The sequence below is a fragment of the Macaca fascicularis genome, chromosome 16 (genome assembly GCF_037993035.2).
Source record: "Macaca fascicularis isolate 582-1 chromosome 16, T2T-MFA8v1.1".
NCBI lineage: Eukaryota > Metazoa > Chordata > Mammalia > Primates > Cercopithecidae > Macaca > Macaca fascicularis.
In genome coordinates, this window is record NC_088390.1 from 49,586,784 (window position 1) to 49,610,901 (window position 24,118).

A 24,118-nucleotide genomic window follows, 5' to 3' on the forward strand; every position below is an offset into this window, starting at 1 on the left:
ACGCACAAGACAAGGACGCAGTCATGGAATCCCCTTTGGGCATCTCATCCTCTGTTAAATGCGCCTCCATCTATAGTATTTGCTTGGGGGCAAATGGACTCAACTGATCATTCAACGAAATATTTTTGAGAGTGGATGATGTTCCGGGTCCTGTTTTATATGCTGGGGTTACATAATAAAAGACTAGGCCCTGCTTTGGAGGGGCCCACAGTACCAGCAGCTGAATCACAGCAGGCCATGGGAACCGAGGGGCCGCCATCCCACAGCTGGTGGGAGGCCAGGGTGAGGGTTCAGAAATACTTCCTGGAGGAGGGAGCCTCAGAGTAGAGAGTGTGTTAGGGGAAAGGCAAGGGGTAGAGGTGGAAAGAGAACACAGACTTTCTGCAGATTAGAAGACTGGAGGTGGGGGTTGGTGAGCCAGGAAGCTCTGATGGCCTTGGGGTTCTGGGAGCCTTTCTGGATGGTATTGGAAGTCTCTGTTGGGGGCGCTAAGAATGGCTGGTGCCTCTGATCCAGCTGGGAATGGGGATAAAATAAAGATTCCAGGCCAGGCGCGGTGGCTCACACCGGTAATCCCAGCACTTTGTGAGGCCAAAGTGGGTGGATCACTTGAGGTTAGTAGTTCAAGACCACCCTGGCCAACATGGTGAAACCCCATCTCTACTAAAAATACAAAAATTAGCTGGGCATGGTGGCACACACCTGTAATCCAAACTACTCGGGAGGCTGAGGCAGGAGAATCGCTTGAACCCGGGAGGCGGAGGTTGCAGTGAGCTGAGATTGCACCACTGCCCTCCAGCCTGGGCAACAGAGCGAGATTCCATCAAAAAAAAAAAAAAAAAGAAGAAGAAAGAGAGAAAGGGAGGGAGGGAGAATGGGAGGAAGGGAAGGGGAAGGGAAGGGGAAGGGAAGGGGAAGGGGAAGGGAAGGGGAAGGGAAGGGGAAGGGAAGGGGAAGGGAAGGGGAAGGGAAGGGAAGGGAAGGGGAAGGGAGGGGAAGGGAGGGGAAGGGAAAGGAGGAAAGGAAGGAAAGGAAAAAAGAAAGAAAAGAAACAAAGATTCCAGAGTGTTTCTCTCCCTGCAGGAAACGGAGGAGACTCCCCAGGACCCTTGCTGGGTATCCTGGGGCTGGTCTGCCAGGATGTAAACATGGGAACCAGCATCTTCTGGAGGGAGGCCATACCAGGCCACCTCCATACCTCCCAGGAATTGACAGGAAGGACGCTCAGGGTCTCCATTGCTCTCTGAGTCATACCATGTTCTATATGTTCGTGGCCTGAGGACATGCTATAAATATTCATGGCTGGAAAAACAAGGTGAGAGTACAGTCGTCTCCAGAAGAAACCACGGAGGGCAACCGGCTTTCATCGGGCAACTTCGCTTCCCGCCTTTAAATGCTAGGTCAAAGCCGGAGGAAGAACTAAACCTTCTAAAACCCAGTTTCCTTAATTTGCTTAACAAAAGACATCTCCATGCTCTATGGCCTCTTAATTTCCGTAGATGTTAAAGTGCAGAGAATTAAAGAATCAATGGACAATTAAGGAGGCACTGGCAGGTTCTGGCCAAGAGCATATTATTTATTTATTCAGACAGCCACGCTCATTTTTAAAGCGCTAACTTTCCATTTTGTTTCTGACATCAAAAATAAATCAAAGTGAACTGTACACGTCATAGCTGAAAAAAATTATTTGCATGATACATTGCCCCTTTGAAGCCTCAGTAGCCATCTGCAAAATAAATGTTTGTATCAAAACAACAACAACAAAACGATACGCATTCATTCCGGCACCAGCATTTTCTTAGGATACAGGCAGGATTGAAAAAAGCAGAAATAAGGTTTTAATTCACTAGTGATTTTTCCACGCAGTCTCAAGCTTCTTTTTGATTTCTGAGCATCCATTTTCCTGGGTCATCTAGAGAGGGTTGCAAGATTTTAGTCCATTAACACAGTGGTAGTTTGGTGAAATCTCAACAGGCAGAGACAAGCAGCCAGAGTGGGGACACAGGTTGGCTGAGGGCTCCCTGCAGCACTCAGCCAGCCCCTGTGTTTCTGCTTCTGGTCCAAGACCTTGCCCCTAAATTGCGGGTCCCCTAGTAGCCCCCCCTTTTCCCTCTATCCAGCTGACAGCATTGTATATGTCTTACCTAAAAAGGAAAATACAAAATTGCCATGTGATATCTTGCTCTTTAAAGGTTCCCTGATTGGGACAAGCGCTGTGGAATTGTTCCTTCACTGTGACCTTCACTCAGTAGCCCTTCCCCAGCCCGCCCACCCTCACCCCCTCCAGCACGCCCACCCTCACCCCCTCCAGCCCGCCCACCCTCACCCCGTTCAGCACGCCCACCCTCACCCCCTCCAACCCGCCCACCCTCACGCCGTCCAGCACGCCCACCCTCACACCGTCCAGCACGCCCACCCTCACCCCAGACAGCCCACCCTCTATTTCACCGATTCCTGCTCACTTCTTCCCAAGTTACCCAGAGGTTGATTCTAGGAACGTGATTTTCAAACTTAAGTGTGCATCAGGACAGTGTGTTAAAACAGAGTTTTGGATTCAGGAGGTCTGGGGGAGGGCCCGAGAATGTGCATTTCTATTAAGTTCTAATAATAAGATCGCGTAGTGAGAACGGCTGTTCTCACTATTGGGGTAGGGGGCGGTGTGCGGAAGGCGGGGAGGACACTTCCAGTAACTTGTGCTGTGGCGCCATCTAGTGGTCCATGATATAGTGGCAGCAATCTGTGTTGTGTGCATTGAGTAACCTTGAAAACTAGCCCTTTCCACGCGCCTTCACCTTTATCATCTCTACTTTTTTAAGAGTTTTACTGAAGTTAAATGATCACTTTTCATACTCTGAACAACCACTGGAGAATGGGATCTTTACAGACTGTGTCCTACCCGAAGCCCCACAGCGGCAGAACTGAGACTGGAAGACGGCTATTTTAAGGCTAGAAATTTTAAACTGTGCAAATAGACTTTGGTATTTGTCCTCAGGATATTTCCAGCCTAAGGCAAGATATTGGAAGACAGCAACACAGCCACCCAGATTACACAGTAATTAAACCCTAACTTAACTAAAAACTTAGTCCGGAACACTTCCTAGCAGCCAAGTCAACGCAGGAAACAAGGATTCCATCTACTCACAACCTAAAGCAAGGGAGCATGCCTGTTTATGAGTAAAATCAAATGGTCCCAAGTTATAGGAGCAGCGGGCATGAGTTTAGCCTAGGAGGCTTACTGAAAATGCAGATTCCAGGTCCCAGCACTTTGCATTTTTAAACAAGCACTCCAGGTAAACTGAGGCTAATGGCCTGAGCGCCCTCATTTGAGAAACACTGTCTGAAATGGTGTGGCCTCCTATCAGGATGTTCCTCCACCCTGTGATGTCCAATAGGAACTAAGAGGCACACATGTGATCTTAGCATGTCCACTAGCCACCCTTTAAAAAAGCAAGTGTAACCGGTGAAACCCCATCTCTACTAAAAATACAAAAAAAAAAAAAAAAAAATTAGCCGGGTGTGGTGGCAGGTGCTTGTAGTCCCAGCTACTCGGGAGGCTGAGGCAGGAGCATGGCGTGAACCCGGGAGGCAGAGTTTGCAGTGAGCCGAGATCGCGCCACTGCACTCCAGCCTGGGGCGACAGAGCGAGACTCTGTCTCAGAAAAACAAAAAAACAAGTGTAACTATGTTTTATTTAACCCACTATGTCCAAAATAATATTTCAATGTGTAATTATTCCTTTTCTTATAAAGTGTATATTTTATGTTTATAACACAGCTACTGCACTCCAGCCTGGGCAACAGAGAGAAACCCTCTCTCAAAAAAAACCAAAAAATTCCCAAACACAAATAATTACTGGAGCTAAACATGTTCCTGCTCTGTGGTGTGTACCCCTTACAGGTGTGTGCCCGAGAGAAATGAATGTATGCATCCACTAAAAATACAAGAATGAAGGATAGGAGCTTTAAGCATTACAGCCTAAAACCAGAAACCTCAATGAACATCAAAGAATGGGTAAATAAATTGTACTATATTCATACAGTGGCGCGCACAAGAGAGCTGAGGCACGTGCCATCTCAGGCAAAACGGTGAGTGCAAACACTAAGATGCAAGAGTGCAGACTGCACCATCCCATTAACACAAAATTCCAGAGTAGGAAAATTAATCTTACGGCGATAAAATTACAGTTCCCTAAGGGACAAGGTATTGATTAAACGAGGGCATGAGGTCAACTCCTGCGATCCTAGAAATGTTCCTTTAACCTCTGGTGATGGTTACCCAGAGGCACACGTATGTGAAAATGCATCATGTTCTACATTCAAGATGTGTGCAGTTGGTGTGCTTTGGTGTACAAGTTACACTCCAAAGGTAATAATTTTTCTAAATCTCTCTCAGTGCCCACCAATTAAATCCGTGTCTCTGAAAACGGGTCTCTGACATCAAGTCACTTAAAGGTTTTTTGTTTGTTTGTTTGTTTGTTTGTCTTTTTAGCCATAACTTAAGAATGTCCTGCAAAGGCATCAGTAGTTTTCAAAATGATTCCAAAATGCAGCCAGGGTTGAACATCCATGCCCTGGGCTCATGAAGTGTTCAAACTTTGATGAATGTATGAATAGCCTGGGAGTCACAAAAATGAGGAGGATTCAGGAGGGTGGAGCCTGAGATTCTGCTCCCAGGAGCTGCCGGCGCTGCAGGTTCGTGACCCATACTTTGCTGTCTAAAGAGGGTCTTCCCAGTCTACCCTGGGAAGACTGCCCACCCTCTGGGTGTGGAGGGTCCTGTGCCTGATCACTCTACCAGGAACAAGGCAGGTACCATGAAGGAAGTCTACAAGGCACAGAGCTGCCCACTATCATCATAAGGAACCTGAGATTCTACAATTTTCAAAATCTAAAGAACTCACGGTTGGCCTGGCGCTGTGGCTCACGCCTATAATCCCGGCACTTTGGGAGGCAGAGGTGGTGGATTGCTTTAGCTCAGGAGTTTGAGACCAGCCTGGGTAACATAGTGAGACCCCCTGTCTCTACTAAAAATATAAGAATTAGCTGGGTGTGGTGGTGCATGCTTGTAATCCCAGCTACTCACAAGGCTGAGGCAGGAGAATCGCTTGAACCCGGGAGGTGGAGATTGCAGTGAGCCGGGATGGTGCCACTGCACTCCAGCCTGGGCGACAGAGCGAGGCTCTGTCTCACAGAAAAACAGAGCAAAAAAACTCATGGTTGGAAAAGAGGCAAATAAATATCAAAGCTGCATTTAAGTTTGATTAAATGGAGGGTGGGGGTAGGAATTGCACATGAGTGTTTCCAGCAGGGGCCAGCAAACTTTCTGTGAAAGACTAGATATTTTTGGCTTTGCAGGGCATCCAGTCTATTGTAGGTACTCACCTCTGTGGTTACTCACCTCTGTGGTTGTAGCACAAACACAGCCACAGGCAATATGTAAACAAATGGTCATGCCTGTTCCAATAAAACTTTATTGACAAACCCAGGCCTAGTGTGTGACTCTGTTTATGTTATGCTGTCATCTGTGTGTGCTCGGTGTGTCGGGATTAAACCTCTGGTAGGAAACACAAGACACTAGATATAGTGTCCTCCAGAGAGAAAATGCGGGTGTCTGGGGGAAACAGGAAGATTTCCTTTTTTCTGGTTATCCTTAAGTATCTTTGGAATCATGTATTACGTGTTTATTACCTATTAAAAGATGAAAAGGACAGGACTTCTATAAGTGATGTTTTCGCAGACAGCTTCCTATGATGTCATGCTCTCACTTTATTTTTATTTTTTAGAGACAAGGTCTCACTTGATTGTCCAGGCTGGAGTGTGGTGGTATGATCATGGCTCAACTATAGCCTCCACCTCTTGCCTCAGCCTCCCGAGTAGCTGGGACTACAGGCATGCACCACCAAACCTGGCTAATTTTTGTATTTTTAGTAGAGATGGGGTTTCACTATGTTGCCCAGGCTCTCCTGGGCTCAAGTGATCCTTCCACCCCGGCCTCCCAAAGTGCTGGGATTATAGGTGTGAGCCCTGTAATCAGACCAGCCCTGCAGCAGACCAGCCCCTGCTCTTTTACCATCTCCTTTTCCAAGTGTCCATGAGCCAGACCTACAGGACCAGCCCCAATCTCAGCAGGAAGTACCTCCCATCATGGCAATGACCCTGGCCGTTCAGCTTCTCCCTCACCTACCACGCCACTCTGTTCAGCCTCCTCTTCCTTCAAAGCCTGGAGGAGGCCAGCTCTGGAGAGGAGCCCTCCCACCTGTCACCTCATTCATCCTTCTTGTCAACACATCCATTTGGTGCTTGGACCATCATAAAGAGAAGCAGAGGCATCACATGCAAGCAAAGACAGAGTCTGGAATGCAGAAGGCCCGGGTTCAAGTCTGGCTCTGCTGATTTGAAGCCTCAGTTTCCTTCCTACCTCATCAGCAATTGCCAGGATCCCATTAGAAAGTGGGAGAAGGCACCCACTCAGGAAAGCACCATCTGCATCGAGATCATCAAACTCCCCTCCCAAAACAGAGAAGCTCCCTAAAGGCTCAATGCAAGTTTCATCTTTGAAGCACCCAGCAGGATGCAGGCGCTCAATGGAGAGAAAGAAATCAGTGGGAGCAGTCGGGGCTCCTGCCTGTCACCAAGCCAGGGAGGCCGGGGAAAGACAAGAAATCCATCCCAGCTCCAGGTAGGAGGTATCCGCCTTCCTTGCCCAGAGCATCAGGGCTTCTCAAATACCGTCTGTCCCCACCAGATGTCAGTTGGGCCTGTTTCTAGCAAGAAACAGCCAAGATCTCTCTTAGATGATTTGCTTTGTAAAAATACAAGTCAGCCTCATTAAGAGGAATCTTCAGGAAGGCTCTTATTCACAGATCAGTCAAAAGTCAAACCTGGCAAGCATGTCAGCACTCACCTAATTCACCCCCACTGTTTACAGATGGGGTGATGAGAAGACAGGGCGAGGAGCTTGTGAGCTTGTCCCCAGTCAGGCATAAGAACATGGTACCCTGGCAGCTTCTACGGCCAGAGTACTGAGCCCTTGGAGGAAAGGTGTGGGCCCTTAGAATGGCAGGCCATGGGGAACACACAAGCCCCAAACCTCAGAGGCTCATGTGAGATGTTTCACAAACCACACACCCATGAGGGCCGGCTGCAGCCTTGTTCCATGTCATCTTCACACCGGGACCCAGGCGGGTGGATGGGTGTCCACCTGGCATGTGGCCAATGCTGGTGCAGAGGGAGAAGAAAAGTGAACCACATTCTGGCTCAAGGCATCTGCCTAGGTGACTCGTGCCACCTTTACCCCTCTTCCACTGACCAGGATGAGTCCAGGCCTGAGTCCAACAAAACTAGGATGTACCCTCCTACTGTGAGGAAGACAGAATTTTTGGCAAGGAGACATCCAGTCTACCAGAGATGCCCAGCTAAACTACAAAAAGATAAATGTGTTGATGTACAAGATCTCATATATGCTCTGATAACAACAAAAATTTCAGGACTGGGTGCAGTGGCTTGTGTCTGTAATACCAGCACTTTGCGGGGCTGAGGCGGTGGAGATCGCTTGGGGCCAGGAGATCGAGACCAGCCTGGGCAACATGGCAGACCCCATCTCTACAAAAAAAATGAAACAACAAATGAGTTGGGTGTGGTGGCATGCGCCTGTGCTCCCAGCTACTCAGGAGGCTGAGGAGGGAGGATTGCTTGAGCCAGGGAGTGCGAGGCTGCAATAAGCTGACTGCACCATTGCACTCCAGTTTGGACAGCAGGTTGAGACCCTGTATTTAAATTAAAAAAAAAAAAAGCCACAGGGAAGGAGAGGGCAAGAAAGGAAAACAATAAATTCAAATATTTTACATACCCAACTTCCTAGATTATTAAAACTTTATACCAACTCAATAGTGTGCATTATTTTCAAATACCAATAGAATATTTAGTATGGTCCCCTTCCCTGCAAAATGATTCTAAAGTTCATCTGGAAAACTAAATGTGCAAAAGAACATACAACTTTTTGAATAAGGAAGAACATAAATAAGGCTGTCAGAATCAGTGTGATGCTGACCAATGCAATAGTCTAGGCCTACACTGTCCCAACGTGGTAGCCACAAGCCACATGTGGCTATCAAGCCCTTGAAATGTGGCCAGCCTGAACAGAGGTATGCTGAAGTATAAAATGCACACTGGACTGAGTGGGAAAAACACCGTAAAACTCATTAATACGTTTCATATCCATTACATGCTGAAATGATATGACTTAAAATATTATGAAAATTAATTTCATCTGTTTCTTTGCACTTTTTAACTGTGGCTCCTAGAAAGTTTTAAATTACAGATGTGGCTCATATATTTCTATTGGACATTGCTGGTCTAGGAACAGACCCAGATTTTCCATCCATATCCTTTATGATATTTCCCAATGGAAACTTAGAGGTTTGTTTTTGTTTTTTGTTTTTTTTTTGGAGACAGTCTGGCTCTGTCACCCAGGCTAGAGTCCAGTGGTATGATCTCAGCTCACTGCAACCTCCGCCTTCTAGGTTCAAGCGATTCTCCTGTCTCAGCTTCCCAAGTAGCTGGGATGACAGGTGTGTGCCACCATGCCTAATTTTTCTCGTATTTTTAATAGAGATGGGGTTTTCGCTACGTTGGCCTGGCTGGTTTCGAACTCCTGGCCTCAAGTGATCCACCCGCCTCAGCCTCCCAAAATGCTGGGATTACAGGCGCGATCCACCGCGCCTGGCCAGTTTTCCTTGCTTTACATTACCACAGTTTCAAAATGTCCACTCTTCGGCCCTAGCTGCTGTGAGTGTCTCTCAGCTTGTGTTACTTAGATTTAAATATTCCATAAAAGCAAAATCATTGATGTCTCCTGTCATGGTATCTTTCCCACTCTAAGTTCCAAAGCTTTCCCATGGACTGATCATTTAATCACTGTGGCATTTATTTGAGGATGTGGACTGGGGCAAGATGAATCCATGCTGCTTTAGGGGTGGTGGTGAAGAGCACCTGGCCTGGGGTAGCAGCCTGGTGTTTAGTTTCAGCTCTGCTCTAACCACAAACTACTTTCCAAAGTCACCATATTCTATCGCTTGGGTCTGCTCATCTACGGAGTCCCTGCCTCCCTGGGTTGTGTCAAGGACTCAAGTGTTACCTGTAAAAGAGACAGCACCTGATATACGGTAAGCACTCCCTAACTCTAGCTACAACTCTCATTTTATCTTAGAACTGACATTAGTTATCATCTGACAGATGTTGATGTCTACAGGTGGCCTACCTGAAGTTATACAAGGTATAGCAGTAACCCTAGAACCCATCCTCCACGGTGATGCCCCAGAGACCAGAGGGGCGGTACTGACACCAACACCTGCAGTGAGAACAGGGTGGAAGCTCCAGCCTCCTGCGTCCAGCATGCCACCTCTCTCCCCTACAGCCTGGGCAGATTACCAGATTACCCGATCTCTCGCCAGCACTGGCTTCTCCCGTGAGTTTCCAATTCACACCAACACAGGATGCCCCACAGGTAATTCAAAGAGGGCGTCTCAAATGCACTTGCCCAGGCAGCCGACTTGCGGAGGGATGGAGTGAGGACCTCCATAAATCTGCTCCTCCTTGAGAACAATGAGATTTCTGGCAAAATGGTTAAAAGTTAAGGTTTTCAGAACTCTGGAAATTAATCAAAGGCCCGTAACAATCTGAGAAGCATTTATTCGAGGAGTACAAGTCCTTCCCCAGCCTCCAACCTGCTCTTCCTCAGGCATTCCAAACTGAGTTTAATGGAGGCACCCTTGCACCTCTAAGGCCTGGGAGTCCCGAGTAGCAGCCCATCCCGCTCATGAAAGCGCAGGGGGCTTTATCGGAGGATCCTGACTTCATCACATCTTGTCTGCCCCAGGCTCCATCCCAGAGGAATCCTTTTCTCGTGTCTACACTTCCACCTCACCCATCCTTTTCCCTGCACCAGAATCACGGTTTAATGTTTGAAACCCCTCAATGGTTCCCTGGAGATAAAAGCTCAATCTGCACACCAGGCTCTGTGCGCATTCCCTAAGTTAGTCGGAAGGCTTCCATAGACCTTTTCATGCTCCAGCAATGCTGGATTATAGAGGAAAAGCTTAGACCTAGGTGTATGGTGACTTGGCCAAAGTCACACCCAATTCCTGCCAGGACTTAAAGCCAACAGTGGCTAAGAACTGCAGGGGAGCTCCCTGAGACCAAGCCCTGTAGAAGCAGAGGGCATTTCCATGATTAAATTGCCGTATGAGGTTATCTCATCTTACAGATGAGGGAAACCAAGGCTGTTAACCACACAGGTGAGAACCTGGATGGAGGGGAAGATAGGCACCTGACAATGGCCACAGCTCAGGCTCATGGGGCTGCAGTCTTCCGCCAGGAGACAGGAAGGAGAACAAGCCAGCTGGGTTGGAACTGGGAGGAACTCCCAGGAGTGGTTGTGCGGTGGGGAGAATACCTCCAATCTGAATGGCCCTCAGGCTACATTAGCGCTCTAAAGACTAGAGCTCAAGCTCAACAGCCCTGCAGCCAGAGGCCTCAAATGTAGGGGGCGGGGCGGGGCACTGGGGTAGGCCTGGGCAGCAGTGGCCAGAGCCTTCTTTAAGAGCAGGGGCTATTATATTGAGGCAGTATCTCTTCCCATACATAATGATGTATTTCTTACATCATTCTCATCACGATAGTAGATTAAATAACTTCATGAATCTATTAAGAATGACAAACAAAGAAGGCACAACCTGTTTTAGAAGCCGGTGATTTAAACTGAGTCTGGCTAGTTAATATGCAGTGAAGGAAGTCAGAGGACACTTGGCTGCCACCTGGTGGAACAAGAGAGAGGAAAAGGCGATAGAAATTTCTGGCCAAACTCTTCAAAAAACCACGGGTCTCCTGTAGAGGTGGTTGTGTGGGGCCTGTGATCCAGCTCGCCACACTCACCGCCCCCCTCTTCACTCTCCACCCCCCCCCCCAATTCTTCACCACTGGAAAAAAATGGACTCAAAGCTATAGTTCATACAATTGAAGATTTATGTAAGTTTAAGTGACTGAAGTTACTTATTTTTAAACTGCACAATGCTGAAGCCAGTCTAAAAAAGAATCAAACACACCACTGCAAGTTAATTCAATGAGTTAATTTTTTTTTTTTTTTTTTTTTTAACAGATTTGTACAGCAAAAAGTTCCCAGATCACAGTCTCTACCATACAGTCAACCGTCCAGTGTGCAGGAAGCCACAGGGGCCCTGGCCAGAGGGGCCGAGGGTGGCAGCTGCACTGCAGAGTTGACTTCTACTTACAGGTGATATGTGGCTGGAAAAATCTTGAGTTCCCTTTGTTCTCCAGTGTATCTTGTACAAAATATTACATTTGTTTAAACACATATTTACAGAGTTTGCACAAATAGAAAATGGGTACAAATTACAACCAGGCTTCGAAGGATACCAGTTCCCCTCCCCACTGACCAAGGTCAGGAGTGATGACCACTTCATATTTACAGCTGCAATTTAAAAAGTCTGTATTTAGAGACCTAGATGAAGTTTATAAAAACTGGTTAAATATCATCAATTCATTTATGTAAGCTGTACAAGTAGTGGATACCAATTAGTCAGTTCATGTCTTGCTCCCTGAAGAAAGATTTGAAGTAAAAGAAACCCTCTCAAGCAAGCAACACACATCCCTGGCCTGTCTGCCAGTTTGTTTGGATATTGCCGGGGAAGGAGATAGAAGGAAGAAGGGAATGGAACAGGGGAAGAGGACAATCTGGTTGAGACTGTTTCTATTCTTTTCTTTTTTTTTTTTTTTGAACAGCTGAGAACCAGGATAAGCCAGCTGGCTTGTTAAACACTATCCTTTAGCTTTGAGAAGAGAACCCACGGTTTCATCCTTTTTTCTCAGAGACGAAACGTCTTCTCAATAGGACTACAGTATGGAGGAAGAAAGGACTTTCTGGAGAGGGCAATGTTTGTTATTCTGATGTTAATCTTTGACTTGAGTGCCAAGCCCGGTTTCAACAGTGCAAAAAAAGACTCTCAGGAAGCAGCATGGGGAACCGGGGGTCAAAGGCTTGCATAGTAGCTGTCTACCCACTGGGCAAGGCCTCGCTCCACCAGGGACCGGTTTATCAACACCACCTAGAAAAGAAAGTTCCCTTAAAGCTTTGTCCATGGCACCTTGGGGCCATCTCCCAAGCCAACATGAGCTCTCCCCTCCCCAGTTGCCACTGCAGGCAAGAGATGTACAAGACTAACAGTGTAGCCTGGAGTCTTGGTGGCTCGTGCCTGTAATCCCAGCATTTTGGGAGGCTGAGGCAGGTGGATCACCTGAGGTCAGGAGTCCAAGACCAGCCTGGCCAACATGGTGAAACCCCGTCTCTACTAAAGATATAAAAATTAGCCAGGCGTGGTGGCACATGCCTGTAATCCCAGTTATTGAGGCTGAGGCAGAATCGCTTGAACCCCGGAGGCGGAGGTTACAATGAGCTGAGATCATGCCACTGCATTCCAGCCTGGACAACAAGAGCGAGACTCTGTCTCCAAAAAGAAAATAAAACGAGTAACAGGGTGGGGGACATGGCTTGTGCTCTAGCCAACAGGAACATTTATTTAAGTGTTCTGTTGGCTGCTGTGGCATGAGGATAGGTGTTTTTTGTTGTTGTTGTTTTTGTTTTTTTGAGACAGAGTCTTGCTCTGTCACCCAGGCTGGAATGCAGTGGCACAATCTTGGTTCATTGCAACCTCTGTCTCCCAGGTTCAAATGATTCTCCTGCCTCAGCCTCCCAAGCAGCTGGGATCACAGGTGTGCATCACCACACCCAGCAGATTTTTGTATTTTTAGTAGAGATGGGGGTCTTGCCATGTTGGCCAGGCTGGTCTCAAACTCCTGACCTCAAGTGATCTGCCCGTCTCGGCCTCCCAAAGTGCTGGGACTACAGGGGTGAGCCACTGGACCTGGCCAGGATAGGCTTTTTAATATGCTGAAGAAATCTAAGCTTTCATACCATAAGATAGAAGACAGAAAAACCCAACCTACGCAAGGTCCCAGAAGGTCTCACACAGGGTTTCTCCACCTTGGCACTACTGACATTTGGGGTTGGATAATTCTTTGCTGTGGGGCGCTGTCCTGAATACTATGGGATGTTTAGTGGCATCCCTGGCCTCTACTCACTAGAGGACACTGGCACCACCACCCCCAATCAGGATATCCAAAGTGTCCCCTGGGAGGTGCTTGTCTACAGTTATATCCTCTGATTAACTCAAGAGGAAACAAATCCCAGGACCAGCTCTTAATCAATCCATTACTTTGGGTCAGCAACACAGAAGGAAAAGGGCAGAACTTACTTCATCTCCAACCACACTCCACAGCTGAATCAGAGGAAGACCAGTTGGACTGTAACTTGTCACCTGAAGAAGTGGGGAGGGGGGAGTATGATATGGTTAGGTTTTGTGTCCCCACTCAAATATCATCTTGAATTGTAATCTCCATAATCCCCATGTTTCAAGGGAAAGACCTGGTGGGAGGTGATTGGATTATGAGGCGGTGTGCCCATGCTGTTCTCGTGATAGTGAGTTCTCACGAGATCAGATGGTTTTATAAGTATCTGACAGTTCCTCCTTCACATATTGTCTCTTGCCTGCCCATCATGTAAGACGTGCCTCTTCCCTTTCTGCCATGATTGTAAGTTTCCTGAGGTCTCCCCAAGCCCGCAGAACTGTGAGTCAATTAAACCTCTTTCCTTTATAGATTATTCAGCCCCGGGTATTTCTTTATGCAATGTGAGAACAGACTAACATCAAGTATTAGCTACTTCATGCACCTTTCCTTAAATACTACTGGTCAATCCAGGGCCAAGCTACGGGAAAGAAGGCATTGAAAGGTCAGTTCCCCCAGCCAGCCTGCCTCCCCTACCCCCACCAACCACACACCTGAGCAAGCAGTGCTGTATTCCCTGTCATCTCGCTCATGGCGGCATCTGCTTCAGGTGAAAACTGGTCATCGTCTTCAGGAGGAAAAGGACAAGCAGCATTTAAGGCTGTCACTGAGGCAAGGCACCCTTGTCATATACATAAGTTTCAGGTGCATTCCAAGTAGAATGCTTCAGATGCTGTGGGACTGCAGTGGCGAGATCCACCCGGGTCAGGGACAGAGCCTAGGCCTCCATACAACTCCCAGTGGATAAACTCAGGGCCGCTGCGGCATGTTGCCCACTGGAGCACAGACAACAGACGGACAGAAACTCTTGCCTTCACCACCAACATCACCACCAATACCAGGAGCAGCAGCAGCAGCACCACCACCACCACCACCACCAACTCAGGTGCTGGCAATGCAGAGCATATAGTATGTGTTCTTCCACCAAATTAGTAACACACAGTGCTATCCCCACTTCACAGGAGAGAACACTGAGGCAAAGATGGATTCCCGAAGGTCAACCAGTTCCCAAGTGGAGAAGGTGGGAATCAAACCCAGGCAGTTGGCCACACAGCCCAACAAGGGCAGCCACTCAGAGGGGGCAAGGCGCTGCAGCAGCATTCAGCTTTGCTGGATTACAAAAGTCAACACAGAACAATATACCCAAGGCAAGCAGTGGTAAGGATGGGAGAGACAGGGGTTTACCAAGGAAGATCTAGGAAAATCTTACAAAGGAGAAAGAGTTTCAGCTGGGTCTGGACAGATCGCTTAGAAGGACAGAAGCAGAGAGGAAGGAGGGGCAGCAGCAATAAAAGAAGCAAAACAAAGATCTTGCCCTAGTGCTCCCTCTGAGCCGACTCCAGCTAGACTGTAGTATTTCTAACGCATTTAATTGCTTAAGACAAGCAAGAAGAAGATCAGAAGGGGCAAACCTGGGGAGGGAATGGGATGGGATGAACTATCACCTACAAATATAAAATTCCTAGCCATAAACAGCTGCCATTTCATCACCCTCTAACACCAGACCTTAGGTTTATGTAATTCTCACAGCCAGCATCAAAGACAGGTACCATTCCCATGTTCTGGGGTGAAAGTTGAGGCTAAGTAATTTGCCCAAGATTTTGCCAGTCCTCTTCCCTCTGACAATGCTTTCACAGTCTAAGACACCAGATAGGGTGTCCCCACTGTGTCCTGTGGAGCTATGGCCTGGCTGAGCAGTACAGCACACCCTCTACCACCGGGGCTAAGACTTTGGGTCTGGACTATAATCTGGAAAGTGCCTTTGTTGGAAGCCCTTCAGTGCCTGAGGTCTGAGTATAGTCTAGAGCAGTGGATCTCAAAGGATCAGCAGCACTGGTCTCACCTGGGAACTTGATAGCAATGTAAGCTCCTGGGCCTAAGCCCAGACCTATTCAATCAGAAGCTCTTGAGCGGCAGCAACCTACGTTAGCATAAGTCCTCCCGGTGAGAACGGAGGCTCTGAGAGAGAAAGACCTACTCTCAACAACTGTCCCCAACAATCCCCCAAGCCAGAGGCCCTAGCTGTTACCTGACAGGGGCATCACGCTGTCCAGAAGGACTTCTGCTCCCTGAAATGGCAGGGTGACAAAGTCAGACCTGGGAAGGCAAGAAAGGAACAAGTTTAACATGGACATGAAGGCTGACTCCACTCCAAGCCAGTATTCATCTTTGTACAGTGACGCCCACAACCTGGGATGCAGCGAAGCAGAGGGTTCGTACTTTGCAGCAGGCCACGGCTCACGGCACACCCAAACACAGAGAGCCGGCCCTGCTGCAAGCCTGACCTCAGAGGGACTTCCTACAGCAAATTCCTAAAAAGGAGCCCGCTTCACTTTTTTCCTTTTTTGTTGTTGTTGTAGAGATGAGGTCTTGCTATACTGCCCAGGCTGGGCCTGAACTCCTGCGCTCAAGTGACCCTCTCAAAGCGCTGGGATTTGCAGCAGGCCACCACGCCTGGCCCAGCTTCCCTTTTGAAGGATGATGCTGAGGATTCTTCCACAAGACAGGCCTTCTAGCTCAGTTTAGCTGAGCGAGTAATGGAGTTTGTTTCTATCAGACTCTGCTAAAACACAGTAAGCAGCAGGAGAGAAGAATTAACCCTCACCCAAGCCCTGGCACAACTGAGCCAGCCATGCAGAGATCACACATCCCAGACAAGCAGGGCGTAGGCCTGTCTGAGGCATCTCCGCTCACCTGATTTGCCGAAGCACGTCTACTTTCACCCTCTTATATCCGCCGTAGTCCACGTATCGAATCTCCACTTCGTTGGTCTCCTCGTAGGAGGCAACCACTTGGGCTCGCCACCACGCCCCGTCCGCACCAGGGGCGGCACAGATGACCGTTACTGCAGGGCAGGGAGCGGAGTGTGTGGAACGCCTGGCCCAGGGCAGGGAACCAAGGGCCACCTGGCCACTACCCACCTCCCTGCGTTATTTCTCAGAGACCTGCACTTCCGCAGCGCAGGGGACGGGAACAGCAACCGGACCCAAGCAAAGCCTCCCCCAAGCCCAAGACCAGCTGAGGGAAGAACCTGGGTGTGAGAAGTTCAGCCTAGCAAGTGTGCCGCCTCCAAGGCCATCTAGACTGAAAAGCATTCAGTCTAGATCCATTACTCCAAAACTTACTGGGACCCAAGAGGGACACAAATGAATAGGAATAAACCAAGTAAACATAGCACTCAGGAATGGTGGCCAGGGCCAGCCTTACATTTAAGAGGAAGCCCCTGAAGAAATCAAGTGCAGCAGATCTCGGCATCCTTGTACCTAGGGTGTGCTCCAGCCCACAACTCAGATGGAGAGCTTGACCAGAAGGGGCCTCCTGGGCCTAAACCCCCTTCTTCTAACCTTTGCCTCTGGAAGGTGCTGAGAGCACCTGGGCAGTCGCCCAGGATCAAGGGGTCACTAACCCACTGTGGGTCAGAAGCAGATGAGACCACGAGGTAAAGGTTCCCAGCAGTACCCCAACAGCTGCCCCAGGCTGGCCAGGATGAGGACGTGTGACATGAGGCTGACTGTGCTGGGTCCTGACCCTTAGAGAGAACCCCTGGCAGTTACCCCTCGGACTCCAGTTCAGTCTTTACTGCTGGGTTAAGGCAACTTTAGAGAAGCTGATGAAAACTAAATCCTTATCCTTCCAAAAGGAAAAAAATAACACACAAAAAGCTACCGATCACTTCAAAAGTTTTCTACTGCACTGAGGGACCCCGCCAGCCCCTGGTGAGGAATGGGTGATGTTCTGACATTTGATCCTCTCTGATAAGGACAACAAAGATAATAATGACAAAGGCTGGGCTCAGACCCCAGATCCTGCTCACTTGGGCAAGTCACTTGAGGCTCAGTTTTCTCATCTGTTAAACACAGATGACCCAACACACTGCACAGGCTTGTTGGACTTAGGGATTTTTTCATGGTAACCAGTATATGCATCAAGTGCTTTATATGTAACACATACAGTATCCAACACTAATTTCTGGAACAAGTAGGTATCACCCCCTTTAACAGATAATAAATAGGTGGCAGATACTGTGACACTGGCTTTGAGGGAAAAAAAAGAAAAAATTAAAAAAAAATTAGTGGCAGAGCTGGGATCTGAATCCCTGTGTCAAAACTCTACTCCAACACCCATCACTCTGCCAGCCAGTGGAAACCCCAGCTCTGCCTTGCCAGGAAACCCACCCCAGCTCCATAACAATGGCAAGAATTGAAGAATGCTGCTTCCATGAAGGATCCCAGAACAGCCTCCTCCTGATCAGGATTCAGGGCAGAACAGGCCACCCCAGGGGTCCCCCTTCCCGAACCCTCAGGGCGCTGCTTACTTTCCACCGGGGTGGGCAAGGTGGGGATTCCAGGCTGAGAGTAGCAGAGGTACATCTGCTGGTCGAGGCTGCGCAGCGCGTGGAAGGTAGGGTGTGTGTGCTGCTGCACGAACAGGTGCCCGGCGTTGACCTGGTTGACCACAATGACCTCCACGGTGATGCCATCAGGCAGCATGAGCTGTATAGAGGGGAAGGGGCAGCAGTCACTGAAACAATCCCTCTCATCTCATCTTTGAATAAGTCCCGAGGCCCAAGGGCAAGTCTCTGGGCTGGCACACCTTTGAAAAGGGCAACTCAAGACAACATGGCACCCAGAAGGCAGAGGCTGAAGGACTACCTTAACAATAGAAAATGTGCAACACCCCTGTGGCTGTTGTCCTGCAATACCACGAGCAGCCATTAGGGACAGTCTCACCTCAGGGCCAGGCAGGGAGGGTCCCACAGATACGGGGCAACCAAGAAGCAACTGCAGAGGTAGTGCTGGGCCTTGCACAGGCCTGGGCAGGGTCCACCTACCAGCGGTGCCCTCCCTCCCACTTCCATTGATGAATCTGTAAGACCCAGGGAGGGCAAACACAGGAATGAGGTGGCCACTGAGAACAGGACTCCTGAAAATAAGCAGTAGGCAGGCCTTCAGGCCCTTTAGCCAACTCCTGTGGACTGGCAGCTGACCCCAGGAGCCTATGATCTGACAGCATCTACGCTGCCTTCCCAAGAGCAAGCAGTGGCCTCAGGTCAGGTCCGTGGTCAAGGTCTAGCAGAGTCTGCTTCCTATTTGCTCTCCCTCCTGCTGCTTACCCTCCTGAGGTCAGGAGTTCAAGACAAGCCTGGCAAATGTGGTGAAATCCCATCTCTACTAAAAATACAAAAATTAGCCGGGCATGGTGGAGCACACCTATAATCCCAGCTACTCAGGAGGCTGGGGCAGGAGAATCGGTTGAACCTGGTGGGCAGAGGTTGCAGTGAGTCAATATCATGCCACTGTACTCCAGACTGGGCAACAGAGTAAGACTCTGTCTCAAAAAAAAGAAAAGAAAAAAAGAGAGTGAGTCTAGGACCGAGCCTCCTGGGAAAAAACTCTTGATTCAGGAATAAAGCATAAAGTGGTATTCAGCCCACTCTCAAATATCCACAGGAAAAAAGACATCCCGATCCTTTCCCTCCAGTCCAAGGGCCTTTGCAAAGGGGAAGACACAAAATTGAAATGCCTATCCTCCTTTTTTTTTTTTTTTTTTTTTGAGACGGAGTCTCGTGCAGTGGCCGGATCTCAGCTCACTGCAAGCTCCGCCTCCCGGGTTCACGCCATTCTCCTGCCTCCGCCTCCCGAGTAGCTGGGACTACAGGCGTCCGCCACCTCGGCCGGCTAGTTTTTTGTATTTTTTAGTAGAGACGGGGTTTCACCGTGTTAACCAGGATGGTCTCGATCTCCTGACCTCGTGATCCGCCCGTCTCGGCCTCCCAAAGTGCCGGGATTACAGGCTTGAGCCACCGCGCCCGGCTGCCTATCATCCTTTAAAAAAACACACAAACAGGAAAAAAAAAAAAAAAAACAAAAAACCACCCAGGAGGGCAATTTCCTTGGAGCAGCACAGTCAAGCCCATCTGTGTAAAATGTAGTCTTTGGTCCACAGAACTCTGCAATTCTACTCCCAGTGAGATGAGGCCCTACTAGGGTCAGAGCCATACTGCAGGACATGGCGACGGCCCTGAGACACCCTGCAGTCAGCCGCACACAGGAGCCCCGGAGCCCTCTTCCCTCTGCCAAAAGCAACCTCCAAAGAGTCACTGGGCTTCCAGGCCTGGTGGGAAGTATTCACTCTTCTTTGTAATTTAGGCACCTCCTGGGGAGGGGGAAGGGGAAGGAGATCCTTCACTAGGGCCACTGCTAAGGCCTGACTCAACCAGAAGAAAGAACAAGCGCCATCCAAACCCATGATACTAGTCCCACTCAGGTCTCAGGTGTTGAATGGCGACCCTGGACACACCCAGTCTCCTGGCTGAACTCCATCCTTTCTAAGCAAATGCCTAGAAAACTTAAAAGGTGCCCAGGCAGCAGAGCCAAGGAAAGTGGTCCTCCCACGTGGAGACCAAGAGGCCTCTGGTTTCCTGCCAGGACTATCACCACCTAACCCCTGTCCCCAGAACACAATCCCATAGCAGAACCGACCAGTGGAGGCCAGAGGGGAGAGGGCACAGGCACTCATGTGCACTTGGCCTTCTTAGCCTGAGGTCTGGGGAGTTTCTTGTTTGGGGTAGGTTTCGGGGAACGAGGCAAGAAGTCCGGATCACCCAGTAGCACGCTCACCCAGGATGTCATTGGCAGAGAAGGCAGCGCCAGTGAAGGCAATGGGGGAGCGTAGATATTGGTGAGGTTCAGCTCCTTGAACTTCTTCCCAATCAAGTTCAGCGCTTTGTCTACATGATGCTGAGAGCCTAAATAGAGGATGGGTGCAGGACACACAATCACTGTAAGAGGAAAGTCACACACACACTCACAAAAACACAGCCACATACCCTACTCCACTGGACTTTGCATAGAGTTCAAGTGCATCTCTGAAGTACCAAAACACTTAAGCTCTGCTTTAGGAAGAAAGGCATCGAAGCCTTTCAAATGATACCTCTGCCATTACGATCCACGCTTTCAATGCAACAGGAAGAGGTAGGCAGCTGGGAAAACACCAAAGGGGAATTGTACACAGGGCACTTCTGCTTTGAGAGGAGGCTTTTTTTTTTTTTTTTTTTTGAGACAGAGTCTCGCTCTGCCGCCCAGGCTGGAGTGCAGTGGCGTGATCTTGGCTCACTGCAAGCTCCGCCTCCCGGGTTCACGCCATTCTCCTGCCTCAGCCTCCCGAGTAGCTGGGACTACAGGCGCCCGCCACCTCGCCCGGCTAGTTTTTTTGTATTTTTTAGTAGAGACGGGGTTTCACTGTGTCAGCCAGGATGGTCTCGATCTCCTGACCTCGTGATCCGCCCGTCTCGGCCTCCCAAAGTGCTGGGATTACAGGCTTGAACCACCGCGCCCGGCCGAGAGGAGGCTTTATGGGGTGGTGGGCACTGTGAACCCAGGACCCAGGCCCCGCCCAACCAAGCACCCACCCTTCTCCTGGCCAAAGATCAGAGTAGGGAGGGACCTAAGTTTCCCGCAGGCACCTGAAATGGGGGAAAGGCTGCAGGGAAGACACCCAAGGCTCCCTTCCCTGGGATGAGAAGTAGGGTTTCCTATTCCAAAAAGATAGCAATTGAAACTCAGATGCTAGTCACTTCTATTTAATATTTCAGGTAAGAGGCAATACAAGCAGCAGATGCTACTGACCTTCTATGTGGCAGATCTGGACGCTCTGGGTGTAAGGCAGGGTTGAAATGTAGATCTTGGCACCAGATGTTTGTTTCAGAAAACTCACATACCGCCCCTGCTTGCCAATTAGCCGACCGACTAAGTGCTTCCAGAAAGAGAAAAAGAGTTGAGAGGATTAACGGGAAACCAATTCCCTGGACACCCAAAGACCTACTTCTGTTTTACACAAGATCACGCTCAAACATATTAGCTGTTACCATGTCAGCATTTATTTTCCAGGACTATTCTAAGCACTTACATTTACTCATAGTACCTATGAAACACATAACTTTATCACCATTCTGTAGACGGGGAAACAAGCCCAGAGAGGCTTGTTCCTTAAGGAACTACCTTAAGGTCACACAGCTGCTAACCAGGAAGTTGAACCAGGCAGTCTGGCTCCAGGACCAAGCAGTTCCCATTTCATCCCAAAAATGTGGCCCAGACCCAGAAAGCTGCAAAGGGAGCAGCATCTTCTCTAAAACCCATGCTAAGAAGTTTTGCCAGCACACAATTTCTCATGCCCCTCTCCCTCTGGTCTACTCAGATCCAAAGATAAAGGGGCTCGATTTGAAAATGAAGGTCTAAGAACCCTGGGCTCCCACTGCCAAGTGACAGCAGGTTGGAGCCTGCAGAGCAGAAGACACGCAGAAATCCCCAGTGTGCCAGAGTTCAAGGCGGACAGAAGGAGCCAAACTTAACCCTTACGTAAGACGGGCTCCCACACAACCCCCAACGACCCCCTCCCAGAGGAGCTACTGGGGACACGGTCCCTCCTCAGGCACAGCCTTTCTCGTCAAGCCCTTTGTAACCACTGAAGGAAAAGCAGGCAGGATGGGTAAGGACCCTCCAGGGAGGAAACCACCAAGAGAGCTGGCAACCCAGGGTCAAAACAGCCACTCTGACCCAGAGTTCAGACCAAGTCAAATCTCCACCCGAGCACAGAGCCCAGGGCTCTGGGAGAATGCGGTCTGACAAATTATTTCCGAGCCCCCGAGACAAACATCAAGATCAAGCTAATATGTTGTAAGTTCTAACAGCAAGAAGCTCGAAAGCACTTAAGCACTCAGGAATGGGGGACTGATGAAGTAAACTGACATTCACACAATGAATAATGCAGTTACAATCACATTTTCAAAGAATAACACACAAAAATTAAATTGTTAAATATTTAAAGTATTAATTAAAGTGACATAATCTCAGTTTTGTTTAAAAACCATAGGGTGCCAGATGAGAAGGAAATAAAAGTCTTTCACAGTCACTCTCAAGGGTAGGATTAGAGCTGATTTTTATTTTCTGCATATATTTCTATACTTTTCAAGTTCTCTAAAATATGGATTTATGCTTTGCTCAATTATAAAATACACTTTACGTTGGAGCACTTGAGCAGAGCTCAGTGAAGGGATTCTGGCTGGCCTCCACGGCCTCAGTGTTTTTTTTCCAAATAGATCTCAGCCCCAGAATATGCAAGAACCACCCCCAAGGGAGAGACACACAGGCCTGCAAGTTTGAGAAGTACAAGAATAAGATGCTCCTGGAAGCAGCCAGAGGAATTCCATGTTGCAGGAAGCTCTCTGAGCCTTGGCAAAGTGTAGTGTGTCCTCTCCCCGCAGCCTTTGGCTGACCCAGGGCTCCTTCTGGTTTACTGTCCCTCTCCCAGCTCCCTCCCCCAGGTCTAACGGCCCTGGCCCCAGGGAGCTTTGCGGGTTACCATGGAACCAGCCTGGGGGACTCCACCCCTACCTTTGGCACCTCGATCTCCCAGATGATGAGGTCGACCTTCTTAGGGTTGGAGCCTGCCTGGGCATTTTGGAAGCTCTCAGTCTTCTTGAGACTGCAACAGCTATCCACGGAATCCATGCTGTTCCTGTCAGAACCTGCAGGGGAGGAAGCAGCAGGCGCGCGCACACACAGACCCCAGCTCAGAGCAGCCAGTAACCCAGAACTTCCCAAACTCACATTCCCGGGAGGCCCTGCCCCACACCCGCTCCTCAAGCTTGGCAGGTGACTGTCAACTTACAGTCTAGAAGGCTCAGAACAACCCCAATGAAAGGAGGACTGGGGGTGTCGATACACCTAATTTTAGCCTGCCACTTACAGTCCCACTTGCTTAATTGGGAGCCGCACCCAGCCACAGCTGCTGGAGCAGACACACAAGTGGTGAACTGGGAAGGGACAGACTGCGCCCAGGGAAGGGGAGCCCACAGGGCAGAGGAGGAGACATGATTGAGGTCCACATGGTCCTGAGAGCCAGACCGATGGACTGCAAACACCTTGACACCCTTCCAACTATCCTACCCTCTCAGTCCAAGGGTCGGTCTCCTGTCCCCAGGGCCCAGTTCCAGGGTCACAGGTACAGGCCTTCAGCCAAGCAGAGCTAGACAAAGTCCTCATTGGCCTGCCTGAGGGCCCCATTCTTATACCCAGCGGGGACCTGCTCGTTCCTCTGCCATATGTGGACAAAAAAAGGAGAGTCTCCTTTCCCTTTGCTTAGGCCTGATTCGTGCAACTCTGAACACTCTTCTGGCTCAAATACTCCCTTGGTCAAAAGACGGAGCCAAAGCTCATGGCCAAGAAAACCCAATGGGAAAAGGACTCTGCTCCCGACCTGGGCTGTTTCACTCTCGCTCAAGAGTGTGCCAAAGGGACTGTCACAAAAAAGAGGGTCCAGATCAGCTCAAGAGAAGTGGCCCTGGCTTAAATATGGATGACTCAATCACCAGAAAGAGATCACTCCTGAGAGTCTACCAACTAGGTTACCTTCCACATGGTTTCTCCAAACCCTGGGCATAATCCTTTGCCAAGTAACCCATACACTGGATGCAGAGAACTAAGGCCCAAGAGATCCTGCTCCCAGCTAAGGAAGAATCACCTTCAAAGTGACATCCCCCCTTAACCTAGGCGCTTGGAACAGGATTCATGCAGGGAAAAGTACCCCTTCTAGGGGAAGACTGCTTGGCTAGGGAAGCATAACAGGCTGACAGGGGTTGGGGAAGGGGGCGGGGAGCTCTGCTCACTCACAGCCCCCAGCCTCTGTCCCACAGAATGGGA

At 49.2% G+C, this 24,118-nt stretch overlaps 1 protein-coding gene across 13 annotated transcripts in view; it reads right to left on the reverse strand.

The window, feature by feature from the left end:
- Positions 1-1,536: 1,536 nt before the first annotated feature.
- AKAP1 (A-kinase anchoring protein 1) overlaps positions 1,537-24,118 on the reverse strand; it is a 46,204-nt gene continuing 23,622 nt past the window's right edge. For 10 of the 13 annotated variants that reach the window (XR_012425609.1, XR_012425608.1, XM_015438333.3 and 7 more), the window contains 9 exons: positions 22,811-22,944; positions 21,047-21,173; positions 20,039-20,166; positions 17,734-17,911; positions 16,113-16,263; positions 15,448-15,515; positions 13,913-13,986; positions 13,328-13,390; positions 11,004-12,121 (listed from right to left, as the gene is read on the reverse strand). Coding sequence is in view for 11 of the 13 variants with exons in the window: in XM_015438333.3 (XP_015293819.3) it covers positions 12,047-12,121; positions 13,328-13,390; positions 13,913-13,986; positions 15,448-15,515; positions 16,113-16,263; positions 17,734-17,911; positions 20,039-20,166; positions 21,047-21,173; positions 22,811-22,944 (998 nt within the window). In the remaining 2 variants the exon portion in view is untranslated. Of the gene's footprint in view, positions 1,913-8,418; positions 10,814-11,003; positions 12,122-13,327; positions 13,391-13,912; positions 13,987-15,447; positions 15,516-16,112; positions 16,264-17,733; positions 17,912-20,038; positions 20,167-21,046; positions 21,174-22,810; positions 22,945-24,118 lie in introns of those variants that run through there. The other 3 variants (XM_045375071.3, XM_045375069.3, XM_045375070.3) reach the window with 3 other exon arrangements.